Source organism: Mixophyes fleayi, chromosome 1, assembly GCF_038048845.1.
Source record: "Mixophyes fleayi isolate aMixFle1 chromosome 1, aMixFle1.hap1, whole genome shotgun sequence".
Taxonomy (NCBI): domain Eukaryota; kingdom Metazoa; phylum Chordata; class Amphibia; order Anura; family Limnodynastidae; genus Mixophyes; species Mixophyes fleayi.
In genome coordinates, this window is record NC_134402.1 from 208,612,481 (window position 1) to 208,626,979 (window position 14,499).

The window sequence follows — 14,499 nt, forward strand, 5'->3', positions numbered from 1 at the left end:
CACAGTCAATTTCCCCACTCTTTATGTCAGGATCTGCCTGCAGCCCTCTGCATTACATGCTGCTTGCATTGGCAGCTCCTGCCTCCTGGACTAGACTTTGGACTTGTGTTTTATGTATTACCTGTTGTGCCACTGTTCACCAGAGGTGCTTTACCTTTACTAGGGGTTACCTGCCACTCCTTGCATACCTTGCTGGTCATTGTTTTTGTTGCTGTTTTATGTTGCTGTGCTGTTCCCTGCTGTTCCATGCTGTTCTCTGCTGGTCTACTGGTTCACTTGTTCCCTGGGATTTCTTCATATTACTTATTTATCTGCATCAGCCGAATCCACACTAAGGGGGAAAGGGGGGGAAGTTGTGCTGCCAGAATCTGCCTGCAACCATCTGCATTACATGCTGCTTGCATTGGCAGCTCCTGCGTCCTGGACCTTGGACTTGTGTTTTATGTATTAACTCCAGTGTCTCTGTTCACCAGAGGTGTTGCTAATGTGCCTTCCCTTTCATCACTAGTGGTTAACTTGTTGCAGCAATTATCTCTTTCACCCAGGTGTCTCTCTAATTATACCTGCCACTCCTTGCATACCTTGCTGGTCATTGTTGTTATTGCTGTTGTATGTTGCTCTGCTGTTCCCTGCTGTTCTCTGCTGTGCTCCTGGTTCACCTGTTCCCTGGAATTTCTTCATATTACCTGTTTACGTGCATCAGCCATGTTCCTCATATTTGCTTTCTGCATCTCTCTGCAATTCTCATTCTATACCTACACCATCCAGTTTGTACCATCCTGCAATAAACATTGTGTGTTTCAATATATTCCGGGGTCCTTAGTTGTGATTTCTGCATTGAAGTGTGACAGTATGACCATCCAAAAAACAGCTTTGGAGTTGTATGATAGATTCCGCTTCAGTTTTCTATTCCTTGAACTTTTCCTGCAATTGTATTCATTTGCTTTCTCCTGCAACATATCTGCCTTGCAAATCACTGAGCTACTTTAGCTACAGACTCTACAAGCAGATATCATTTTACTACGATCTCAGTTGGCTCAGTTTTCTGCTTTACTTTTGGACCCATTCAGGAGACTGTCAGATTTTGTTTCTCACAATTCAACTACTGTTAAGTTAATTTGCCTCAACCAACCGTCTCTGCTGCTGAATCAGTGCAAACATCATCTTTTAATAGTGCTACTACAAATTTACTGTTTACCAGGAACTATGGTGTAACAAACTCCAGGTTCAAAGGTGGTCCACGCCCCCATCTGACTGAAGAGGATCGGCGGCGCAGAAGAAATAATAAATTGTCTCTACTGTGCCAGTAATATACACTTTTTACAAGACTGTCCTTTCCCCAGACCACGACAGCCTACAGAATCGTCTTCTGTTTATTCCCCTCCTCATTCTGGATTTGTTTGGGCTTCACTTCCTGTTCCCACATTACAGCCTATTCTGCTCCTCGAGATGAGGCCTAGCCCACCAGCTCCAGCTGCCTGTCCTGAGACGCCAGCTCCAGCTGCCTGTCCTGAGGTGCCATTTCCAGCTGCCTGTCTCAAGATGCCAGTTCTGGCCGCCAGTCCAGAGGTGCCAGATCCGGCCGCCAGTCCAGGGGTGCCAGATCCGGCCACCAGTCCAGGGGTGCCAGATCCGGCCGCCAGTCCAGGGGTGCCAGATCCGGCCGCCAGTCCAGGGGTGCCAGATCCGGCCACCAGTCCAGGGGTGCCAGATCCGGCCGCCAGTCCAGAGGTGCCAGCTCATGTTGCCTGTCCTGAGGTACCAACCTCTGCCTCCAGCTCCGAGGTGCCATCCTCTGCCTCCAGCTCCGAGGTGCCATCCTCTGCCTCCAGCTCCGAGGTGCCATCCTCTGCCTCCAGCTCCGAGGTGCCATCCTCTGCCTCCAGCTCCGAGATGCCATCCTCTGCCTCCAGCTCTGAGGTGCAATCCACTGCCTTCAGCTCTGAGTTGCCATCCAGTTCCGAGGTGCCAGCCTCTGCTTTCAGTCCTGAGTCTCCTGTCAGTGTCTTCGGTTTTGAGTCTCCTGCCATTGTCTCCGGTCTTAAGCCTCCAGCCTCTGCCCCAGTCTCCATTTCCGAGTCGCAAGCTGCTGTCTCTTACTAAGCTACAGCGTGCTTCTGAGAGGGCGCTGCCTATACAGCATGCTTCTGAGAGGGCGCTGCCTATACAGCGTGCTTCTGAGAGGGCGCTGCCTATACAGCGTGCTTCTGAGAGGGCGCTGCCTCTACAGCCTGCTTCCGAGAGGGTGGTCTGCTTGCATGCCAGGCTCTTGCAGTGGACTATGACTCAGACTGTTTTAATCACTTCTGGTCTGGAATCCACCATAAAGGGGAAAGGGGGGAGGTACTGCCAGGATCTTCCTGCAACCCTCTGCATTACATGCTGCTTGCATTGGCAGCTCCTGCGTCCTGGACTTTGGACTTGTGTTTTATGTATTAACTCCAGTGTCTCTGTTCACAAGAGGTGTTGCTATTGTGCCTTCCCTTTCATCACTAGTGGTTAACTTGTTGCAGCAATTATCTCTTTCACCCAGGTGTTTCTCTAATTATACCTGCCACTCCTTGCATACCTTGCTGGTCATTGTTGTTATTGCTGTTGTATGTTGCTTTGCTGTCCCTGCTGTTCTCTGCTGTGCTCCTGGTTCACCTGTTCCCTGGGATTTCTTCATATTACCTGTTTACATGCATCAGCCATGTTCCTCGTATTTGCTTTCTGCATCTCCCTGCAATCCTCATTCTATACCTACACTATCCGGTTTGTACTATCCTGCAATAAACATTGTGGGTTTCACTATATTCCGGGCTCCTTAGTTGTGATTTCTGCATTGAAGTGTGACACTTTAATTTAGATCAGATGGGGTTATGGATGGGCAGATGGGGCCGGAGGCTCATCAACATCCACCACAATCTAATAATAGAAACTCATCTTATTTTATGTTTACTGGTAACATAAGATATAAATAAGTCTCCAATCAACCGTATTTTAGGAGGAAAAAATGGATAATGGTAATTTATTATGGTAATGGTCCAAAAGAGATATTGATAGGACTTTGAAATAACGTTTCTAGTTTTGCCAGCGTTCACCAGCACCGCAATGGGGGCTCTCACCTATGCATGTGCACAGAGGACAAATAGATCCTGTTGCAGAAAAATTTGCACTGCCCCAGCATATGTGCCTTTTCTAGTTAATAATGTTTTTATTAAGCCAAATTGTTTTTCATTTAATTCCTTTTTCATCCACATCTATCTCAATACCTCAATTAGCAGAATGATAAGGTGTCTAGAGTTGCAACTTTTAGGTAACTGCTAAACTGCAAATTTACACTGATCTTTAATGCATCTTGCTTGAAAATATATTTTATGCATCTTGGCACAATACATTTTTATGCATGTGAAAATAGGATTGCTTGTTTTCTCAGCTACTTACTATACAGGCTCACAAAAAGGTAATTTTCACGTACAGAAAAAGATTCTCCATGATGTAATGGTAATCTGGACAGCTGCTATCCGGTAGACAACAGGCAGCAAACACAATGATGGCATTAAGACCCTCCTCATAGTACCCTGGGGCAAAGAACATATAAAGAAAAACACAAATTAATCACAGAAAAACCAAATACATGTTTATGCATAAATAAGAAATTGAGTTTACAGGATTACTCCATCCAAAATGAAAATATAGTTTTGGGTGGCATTATGTGAGATAAAGAGATTTTTTCAAACTGCTGCCATGTTGTCAAGCATTTCCTGCTTGGACCGTTTGGAAAATTACAGAGCCCGCCGAATTGGATGTTGAGGGGGAGAACAGGTAGGGTTTTTATTGTTTTATTGTTCTTACATAATTCCACCTAAAACTATATTTTTATTTTTGAGTACTTGTCCTTTAAAAATGTATCGCTATTAAAATTAATGAACAGGTAGCATTATTAGAGGAATTTAAATACTAAGCCGCAATATGAAGTGACCCTCTCACCTCCATGTGTCACAACCTTCGTGTATGGTTTTATCATTTGTAAGTCAATGCGATGTTCCTGCTCCCCAATAATCACTGTTCTCCACAAGCGTCCATTTGCAGTCCCCCCCTCTTCCACTACTTCATCCCCAAACAAGTCTGCACTATCTCCAGGCATATTCTTAGCACTTGTAACAGGGGTGTCATCTAGAATCAAAATGAAAACATACTGAATGAGTAAGGTTGTTTTCTAAAATAAATTTTACATCATTATCAAATACATTACTACATAATAACTTATACTACTTATAACTTAACAAATATTTACTCTTTGCCCGCAATTTTTTTTTACTAAACTTAAAATGTCCTATAAATGTGTTGTTCTTCAAATGAAAATATAATCAACACTTGCTGGATAAGATGGACTACTGAAAACTGATAAAACAAATGGGGGATAGCTGTGAGAAAGGAGGGAATAATTAAACACCTTAATTCGCAATGCTAAAGCAGTACAATTTTTACTTTTTCCTTGAACCGTAGACAATTAGCAAACGTATTCCATGCAGAAGACTATAAAGTCATTCTAAGTCCATCCAGAAATAAGAAAACAGACTGTTTGCTTGTAAGCTACCTTGCAAGTTTACAAAAGTTACTGAGTTAAAGAAAAAAGTAAAACAATAGGAAAATAACAGATTCTTCTGAAATGCAAAGTCTAGACACTATAAATGGTATGTGTTCCTTATGCAGTTTGTAAAAGAAAACTGTTCTCCCAGGTTTCTACAAAAATATGCTTATATGAAACAATTTACACATTATAAACTCCGCTAATAATCTTACATGTTTCTTAAAAGGATAACTACACAGCTCTCTCTCCCTTCTGAAATACAAGCTTATGCATAAGTATAAAATAATAATTACCTTCCCATTCCAGCTCATTTCCATTGCACAAAAACTCTAATGAATCTGTTTCATCTGGAGTCTCAATATCATCTATATTTATATCCAGATCATCAGGTGTATCTAGGAAGTCATCAGAGAGCACAGACCCCTCACTCTGGTCCAGTGAGATGTTAATCTCTGGAGCCACCAGTGTTTTCCGCTTGCGATGCGATTCACTGACATTTAACATGCTCGGCAGAGCTGAAAACAAAAACATGGATAAATGTAAATACACTTGTACTATTTTACATCTGGAAGCATTGACAAATCCCATAGCAAAATTTACGATGTAGGGATATCTTCCAGAGGCCATCACTCTTCTTAACATGAGCAGGGCCAGAGCATTTGTGGTGAAGTTCCAGTTCTGAAACTGAAAGCCCAAATGGGGCTTCACTGCATTTGCGATGGCACCGGCATATGCTCAGGAAAGCAGAGCAGTGGACTCGGCAGCAGATGGACCATCAACACCAGGCCCACTCACCTCCGTACCCCATAGCCACTGCACCTGCTTCAATGGTAGTAGTTCCACCACTGTCTGAGGGCATATTTTGTATTGCAAAATACTTACAAGAGGTAATGTCTTCTGTGGGAGTGCCAAGTGTGTCCAATCCATTGTCTTCAGGAAGAGGTCTGTGGAGTAGTGATATTTTGTATATATTATTAATAAAATATTCAACATGCTAGATTTTTTTAAAATGCGCACATTTTATATAAATATCCTAAGATGTACACATTAAGCTATTATGCCTTCAATTAAATTGATAATTGCAACGGATACTGAACTGGTGCACACATTTTGAATAGCATGTGTGGAAACACATTTTAAAATAAACAATAATAAACCCATAAAATAACAGTGAAAAATGTTGTGCCATTAGCAATAGCTTAGGTGTAGACACAAACAATACAATTACATAGTCACTGTAGCACAAACAACATGTAAGGAAACTGTGTAAGAGAGCAAGGAGAGAGAGAGCAAGGAGAGAGAGAGCGAGAGAGAGAGATGGAGAGATGCTCACTGACCCCCGTGAAGTGTTTTTTGTTTGGGATCTGGATTAGCTTCGTGTTTTGGTTTTGGTTTTTTGTAAAGCCATCCTCGTGGGTTTTGGTTTTGGTTTTAGATCTGTATTTTTCTTTTTTGAAAAATTGCTAAAATATTCTAAAATCACATAATTTTGCTCTTTTTTTTTACCCTACATTATTATTAACCTCAATAACACTAATTTGAAGTCATTTGCAGTCAATTTTGACCACCTCACAGGTCACAATATTATTTTCATACACTTTCGGACAAATACTGCAGCGATCTGGCTGGATGATAAGCGACAGAGCAATGACTCAAACACACGACAGTTCCTACCATGTCTAGCACACGTTGACACACAGCAGTGGCAGAAAAGAAAAGGGGGGCAAGATGGAATTGTCCTTGGATCATGAAACCAGTTACGGTTCATTTGATTGGTCCACATGTTTCTTGGATAACTGAGGTAATTCTACAGCTTATACATGACAACGAGCGCTGACCCCCCTGGGATGCGTGCTTTTATCAGACCCAAACCAATCCAGGGTGCCAGACAATGCACTAAAAAGAGCCATTGTAATTCCCAGCAAAAAGCCAGTTCATCAGTGAGCTTCAAATCAGCCCCAATTCCCACAAAATTATAATCTAGTTAGGTACCTTTGATGTAAAGTGCAGATTACAAACACTTGATGAAACCGCAGCAAAGTGGAAGGTAATACATATACACGTCTATTTAGACATCCATACTTACATTACTGTTGCTTTACAAACGCTACAAATGGCTAGACAACTGTTGTCAGGATGTGGGTAAAAATAATTGCACACATAAGAAGTGGATTTTTTGGTCTTATGTCCAGGCATGATAATGGCCTTCTTCTTATCACATGCCAGAACTGCTCCCACCGATGCAGGACTTACACAAACAACATCATCCTCATCAGCATCCTTATTAGCACCCTCGTCGGCTACACAAATATCCCCCTCATCCTGTTGCAATTCCAAAGTGGCATCCTCACTTGGTGTATCACCGGTTACACTCGGGCTGTTCAGGCACACATGCTGAAAGGTGCCTTCTTTATGGGTACACTATCAGAATGGTCACGATTACACATAGCACTCGTGGATGGACTCTCCTCAGGGATTGGTGTAATTTCTGAATCTGAACATAAATTTTCCTCTAATGCCTTACTGTTTTCTTCTAGCTCGGCTTTTACACGTAAAAGTATTTGGGCACCACTTTTGAAGTCCGAATAACAAGGTCTTGCTTGGTCACGACTGACCTTACAAGAAGATGCCTCAGTAACAGTTTCAGATCTAGCACTTATAGAGACAGGCGAAGGCCTCATTCTTTCTTTACCACTACGTGTGTAGAATGGCATGTTGGCAATTTTATTTTTTTCTGCAACTTTCCCTTAATTACAGCTCTTTTTTTCTTGACCAAGCAAAAGGTGTTTTTTTACATTTTTGTTTGCCTGACTTAAAATGTACTTTTACATAGGCGTACAGGGATTACTATCATCATGACTGTGGCAACAGCTGCTTGGTGCTCCTGCTCTTTTGTGTACTGCTGTGAATCCATTTTGACACTTTTTTTTGCAAATTCAGAAGAAAAGCTGTATTTCAGCAATGGCAATTAGCAACGGAGCAATGGAGCTCTTCTCTTTGGGTGTATATAACACCGTACACTTTTTGGTGCAAATTCAGAAGAAAAGCCTGCAAGGACTAGTATTTGTATTTCAGCAATGACAATTAGCAACGCAGCTCTCCTGCTAGTGTTACCTATACAATGCAGTAGAATTTGACTGCAGAATTACACCAACCCTGACAGCACTAGGATTTGTATTTTTCTGCAATGAGAATTACCAACGCAGCTCTCCTTTTTGTTTGTTACCTATATAACACAGTAAAATTGGACTGCAGAATTACATCAACCCTGTAAGCACTATTATTTGTATTTTTCTGCAATGACAACTAGCAATGGAGCAATGGAGCTCTCCTGAATGTCACTAATTACTTTGTTGAACACTGCTACCACCCTCCTCTTTCAATTCTCTAACTTTGCCTGCTCAACTCCTCTACAGACTGTACTACCCCTTCTTAGTCCCTCTCTCAAATGGTGCTAGATCGCCGTGGAGGGCGGTATTTATAGATTCCAAAACTCGCGAGATCCGAGGATGTAAGGATGACATTTTGCCTCATTTTTGATTCCGAAAACGCGTTAAAGTACCGAGCCCTCTGATCCCCTAAGTTCAGGTGTGTTTGGTTACCGAGGAACTGAGCGTTAACATCTCTAATATATATATATATATATATATATATATATATATATATATATATGTATTTATATATTGTAACAAAGGACAGGGTTTTCTACTCCATTCTTCTCCTGTGACAAGACTGCACTTAAGCCAACACAAGAAGCATCAGTTTGGAGGAAGAACCTCCGAGTAAAATCTGGTGCTTGTAGAACTGGAGAGGAACAAAGAGCTAACCGAAGATCAGACCAGGCGGTTTCTGCAGAGTCAGACCAGGTTAATGTATCTGGACAACTTTTTTTTAACATGTCCGTAAGTGGAGCAGCTCTAGTGGCGAAGTGGCTTACAAACCGCCTGTAGTAACCTACTAAGCCTAAAAAGGTTCTTAACTGCGACTTTTTTTCTGGTCTTGCCCAATTTTTGACTGCCTCCACTTTGTCTAGCTGGGGTTTTACATGTCCTCGACCAACAATGTACCCCAAATATTTGGCTTCTGTCATGGCTATGGCACATTTCTCTGGGTTAGCTGTTAATCCTGCTGACCTTAATTAAGCTAAGACCGCCTCAACTTTGGCTAAATGTGATCCCCAGTCTGGGGTATAAATCACTATATCGTCCAGGTAAGCAGCTGCATAAGCTGTGTGAGGTCGTAGCAATTTATTCATGGCCCTTTGGAAGGTGGCAGGTGCCTCATGCAACCCAAAGGGTAGGACTTTATATTGATAGAGACCATCAGGGGTGGAAAATGCAGTCTTTGGCTTGGCCGTGGATGTCAGGGGAACTTGCCAATAACCCTTTCTTAAATCAAGGGTTGTTAAATAATTGCTACCAGCAAGATTTTCCACTAGTTCATCCACACGTGGCATCGGATAGGCATCAAACTGTGACATACTGTTTAGGCACCTAAAGTCATTGCAGAACCTAATTGTCCCATTGGGTTTCGGGACAAGCACAATGGGACTATTCCATTCACTAGTGGACTCTTCAATTACATCTAACTGGAGCATCTTCTCGACCTACTTTCTCACGTCCACCCGTCTGGCTTCTGGAATACGATACGGCTTCTGCTTTACAATGACTCCTGGCGCAGTGACAATGTCGTGTTCGACTAAGGTAGAGCGCACAGGAATGGAAGAGAAGACATCCCTGTTCCGGCTAATCATTTCTTCAGTCTGTTGTCTCTGCTGAATGGACAAAGCTGGCTCTATGGGCACTTCAGACTTTTCAATGGCAGTACTCACTACCTGAGGAGAGGTTTCCTCATCATTCCAAGGTTTAAGGAGGTTAACATGATATATTTGCTCCTCCCTTCTCCTACCTAACTGGCGGACTCTGTAATTGACAGGACCGACAGCCTCTAGAACTTCATATGGACCCTGCCAATGGGCGAAAAGTTTGCTTTCCTGGATGGGAACCAGGACTAGGACCTTGTCCCCAGGCTTGAAAGATCGAACAACAACACTTTTATCATAACTTTTTCTCTGTCATTCCTGAGCCTCATTTACATGTTGCTGCAAAATGGGCCCTATCTTTCCTAGCCTCTCATACATTTGTGACACAAATTGTACCAGATTTGGCTCCCTGGGACCTTGCTGCTCCCACCCTTCTTTTAACATATCCAAGATACCACTGGGCTGTCTCCCAAACAATAACTAAAAGGAACTAAACCCTGTTGAAGCTTGAGGTACCTCACGGATGGCAAACATCAAATAGGGAATAAGAGTGTCCCAATCTTTTTTTTCTTGAGCCACTGCTTTCCTGAGCATGTGCTTTAATGTGCTGTTAAAGCGTTCCACCAAGCCATCTGTTTGTGGATGGTATACAGAGGTGTGAAGCGCCGTAACCCCTAGCAACTGGCACATGTCGTTCATCACTTTAGACATGAATGGAGTACCCTGATCTGTGAGAATTTCTTTGGGTATTCCCAAGCGTGTAAACATCAATACAAGTTCCTTAGCTATGGTGCTGGACTTTATGTTTCGTTGGGGAATTGCCTCTGGATACCTGGTTGCATAGTCAAGCACCACTAGTATATATTGGTGCCCACGTCCGGATTTTTCCAGTGGCCCCACAAGGTCCATAGCTATCCGTTCAAAGGGAACTTGTACTATTGGAATTGGAATGAGAGGTGCCCTGTACATGGGTTTGGGACAGGTTCTCTGACAAATGGGACAGGACCGGCAATACTTTTTCACTGCCATGTGTACACCGGGCCAGTAAAACCTAAGCAGAACTCGTTCCCGTGTTTTATCCTCCCCTAGGTGTCCCCCACAGACATGTGTATGTGCTGCTTTTAACACTAGGGTTACATGGACCTGAGGAACCATTAATTGTTCTACTTTATCCCCCTGTTCAGTAGCAACTCTATACAGGAAATTATTTTTAACAATAAAATATGGTATACCTTCTGCAGGCTGGGCGGCTTTTGCTACCCCATTTACCTCAGTCACACTTTTAAAGGCATGTTCCAAAGTGGCATCATTAAGTTGGTCTCGAGCAAAATCCTGCAAAGGAAACAAAATTGGTATTGCGGACCAGTCCGTATCCTCACTGACAGGCGGGGTGGGCTCATCTGCGACATCACCGACCAATGCTAGTTTTGACTGTCCATGTTTCCCCGCAGGTGGATGCTTTTGTGGAACTCCTGCTGTGACTCCCAGGATGGCATTTCGGTTTGGCAGTTCCCAAAGATCGATGCCCAGATGTTGTGGATTCTTAGGCGGTTCCTTAAAGACCGGGCTTCCGACCGTTGCATCAATTGCCGGCATGTCCGGCCGGATCCGCTCACCGAGGACATCATTAAACAGTGGGAAGTCTCGCCCCAAAATGAGTGGATATGGGAGTTTAGGTGCTATGGCAGCTACCACCATAACAGTTTTGTCTTTGAGTGTGACTGGTAGTATTGTTCTTTCATACTCCTCTGTCGGGCCATGTACGCAAAGAACCTTCACCTTGGGCAACCGAGAAGTTATGGTTTCGGGTAAGGCAGAGCTGGAAACCAATGAGAGTTCACTCCCCGAGTCAACCAAGGCCAAAACAAGGTTTTGGTTGATTAGCACAGTCACCCGGAACAAACAAGGACTTCCTGATGTGGGACTCATGGTAAAACAGCTTGGAAAAACAGGCCCAATATGTGCCACGGAACAGTCCATGGGTTCCAGTAGTTTAGGACACTCTGCCTTAAAGTGGCCTGGCTCACCACATTTAAAACATTTCAGATTAAACAGCTTTGCACCTGGCCCTCTGTCTGTAGCAGTTTTGCCATTGGGCCCTGTAGCAAGGATTGTCAAACCTGACTTTTGGCGTGGCAGCGGCTTTGGCACAAATGCAGGTTCTTTAGTCATTTGCTGTAGCGCACAAAACCTTTCTACCACGGTGGCAAGCTCTTCATAAGTATTTGGGTCTGATTGCAGAACCCACCTTTGCAAATCGCGGTACAGCCCCCGGATGCAGTGATCTATCGCCAGAACTTCAATAATCTGAGAAGGCGAATTCACCTCAGGCTGCAGCCATTTCTTTAAAATTTTAGAAAGCTCAGCCACTTGCGCTCTGACCGGTTTTTCTTTAACATAGCGCCATTGGTGATAGCACTGGGCTCGGCCTGGCCCGGAAACTCCAATGCGAGCCAATATCTCAGACTTTAGGCACAAATAATCAGAGGCCTGTTCCTCATCTAGATCCATATACGCTCGCTGAGCTTCACCAGTCAGATATGGCGCCAGCCTCTCAGCCCAATCTTTAGGAGGCCATTTTGCCCTTTTTGCAAGTCTCTCAAAGGACACCAGATATGCTTCTATGTCATCACCTGGCGACATTTTCTGGAGAACCGGACCAGGTGGTTCATTTCTGTCATACCTCACCTGGCTTAACTCTTCCCTTAAGAGCCTTGTGTTTTCCACCTGTGCCTCGGCAACTCGTAGCATCTGAGCTTGCTGCTGTTGCTGCCGCAGCGGCACATTCACGAGGTTTCTCAGTACTTCCTCCATGTTGACGTCTGCGCGAGTTGGGTAGCGGAAACTTACTTCCTGGAGTATCCCACTCCTAACACCACTTATAGCAAGAGCCCGCTACTGCAGAAGCACACGCGAACAACTTCCTTTTTATGTAGTTTTATTGTCGGGATGGTTAATGTTTTCACACCGTACAGATTTCACAGCAATTCTTGGAGACCCTAAACGCTAGCTAGACATAGCTCAGCTCTCTCAAGACCAGCCAGCTTCCCAGCGTTGGTCTCAGTGCACAAATGATACAAACAAGCTTTATACCTGATACTCCTCCCCAGCCTTAGCTTGATGGACAGGTGACACACCCACCTTCTCTTTGAGAGGAAACGCCCATCCCTGGCTCTGTTTGCACTAACAGACACACCCTGTCTGTTTGCTGAGAGGAAGGATTTCAAATCATGTAAGTTTAACTAAACTTAAACTATTGCTTTTCATACATAAGTCTTTACATTCAATCTAGGTGCATTGCTGCACAAATGTTTTACTCTACTTCCCTGCTTTCTCTGTATATTGCCAGCTAAATGCCCCCTCTTGTGTTTTATATATATATATATATATATATATATATATATATATATATATATATATATATATATACATACATACAGTTATTCATCCCTGTTCCAGGGAAGTTCTCAACCTATATATACTACAACATGGATACACATGGGTTAATTTCATCAGGCACTACTTAACCTACCAGTATATCTCATGGAGTGTGGGAGGGGAGCCATAGAGACTCTGCAGGAATGGAGCCCTGCTCAGAATTGAACCCAAGGTAACAGGGCTAAATTTTGACTAGATTACTGTGTGACAACTCAACTAAACTCCTTTGCTCCTATTGGCTCTGCCAAATTGAAGTTGTGTTTACATAAATGAATAGTCACTGGGCAGCAAACTATGAAGGAACATATAAGGTACAACAAATAACTTGCATAGATATATTGCTGTGCATCTATAACTTATCCCTTCAGTGTGACATAATGCTGCAATGCCAATTATTTTTACAAATAAAAAGAGCTGAGAAACATACCTTCTATTTGAAAATAATTGTTGTATTTTATTGAGATGTTACCATTTTTCCAGCTGTGTGTGATTAAATATTCCATTTTAACAATCCACAAAACACCTAAGTCTTTTAAATCTACATTGTGCTTTTTAAAAGGTATGCTAACTCATGTGGTATATGTTCTTTGCTTGCAGTAATTCTCTGAATTTCTAAATGCTTTAGTCACATTGTTATTTTTTCCATGTTTGCACACCATTAATTACAGTCAGTATGAATAAAGACAGGCATGTAGGTCAGTGACACACACACAGTCTGCAGCTGCTCCTGCATACACATCACTTGCTATTGGACTCTGCAACAGATGTATTTATGGTTTACTGATGCAGAAATAGAAAAATCTGCCTTGCAGCACATTTGTATTAACAACTATGCAATGTTTTAATGTAGTATTATTCTCTACTATGATTTGTTGTGATGAACAGTGAGGGCTGGGCACAAATAATGCACATAGACTTTTAAATCTTTAATTTCTAGTCTGTCTGTAAAACATCAGCCCTGAATACAAATCACTACTATGTATTAGTAGATAGAGGAACTTTAATTTGGCCTCAAAATGCTGGTGCACTACATATTCCATACAAGATAATTTATTATTTGCAAAGAGATGTATAAAAAGTTACTGCTCTATCTTGTATCTGCTGTTCAGAGTACAGTACAAGAATGTCTGACTAGCATTTCAATATGGCTGTCCACTAGCTGTCACAAACTAAATATGTGTCAAAGACAAAAATAATCATGTTTCTTCCCAAGCATGGACATCCCTATGTAACAGTCAATTCATTAGAAAGCACCTGCAACAGCATCTTTCTGTAATGGCTCGTACACATGGACAGTGATGGACTGGGGTTTGAGGGACAGTGAAGATACCGGGTTTTCTGGCCCATTTCTACCCACTTCACGTGGGCTGGCCACCGAGGTGTGTCTTACTATGCCAGTGAAGCCTACCCAGTACCTTCTAGGGTTTGTATAGTCACTCAGGCAAATGCAGTTAGAAAAGTACAACAGTACATTTATTGTAATAAACACAATCAAATATTATATACACACAGTAAATAAATGCCAGGCAGGTTCAGCACATTATCTGTCCCTTAAACCACTAGCTTAAGGAGTTACAGTCACCTGGCTATCCTGAATTGAGAATCCAATGCCCATGGATCTCTCTCAGCTGCATATGTAGTCTCTGGTAGAGAACGGCAACTCAACACCAGACCTTGCACTTTCCAGGAATGAATCCACAGATTGATGAACATCTCCCCCCCC

General features: G+C 42.8%; 1 protein-coding gene across 4 annotated transcripts in view; it reads right to left on the bottom strand.

The window, feature by feature from the left end:
• ATCAY (ATCAY kinesin light chain interacting caytaxin) overlaps window positions 1-14,499 on the bottom strand; it is a 343,094-nt gene that overhangs the window by 213,733 nt on the left and 114,862 nt on the right. For all 4 annotated transcript variants that reach the window (XM_075204829.1, XM_075204828.1, XM_075204827.1 and 1 more), the window contains 4 exons: window positions 5,459-5,520; window positions 4,870-5,091; window positions 3,973-4,158; window positions 3,461-3,563 (listed from right to left, as the gene is read on the bottom strand). In XM_075204829.1, coding sequence (XP_075060930.1) covers window positions 3,461-3,563; window positions 3,973-4,158; window positions 4,870-5,091; window positions 5,459-5,520 — 573 coding nt within the window. The remainder of the gene's footprint in view (window positions 1-3,460; window positions 3,564-3,972; window positions 4,159-4,869; window positions 5,092-5,458; window positions 5,521-14,499) is intronic.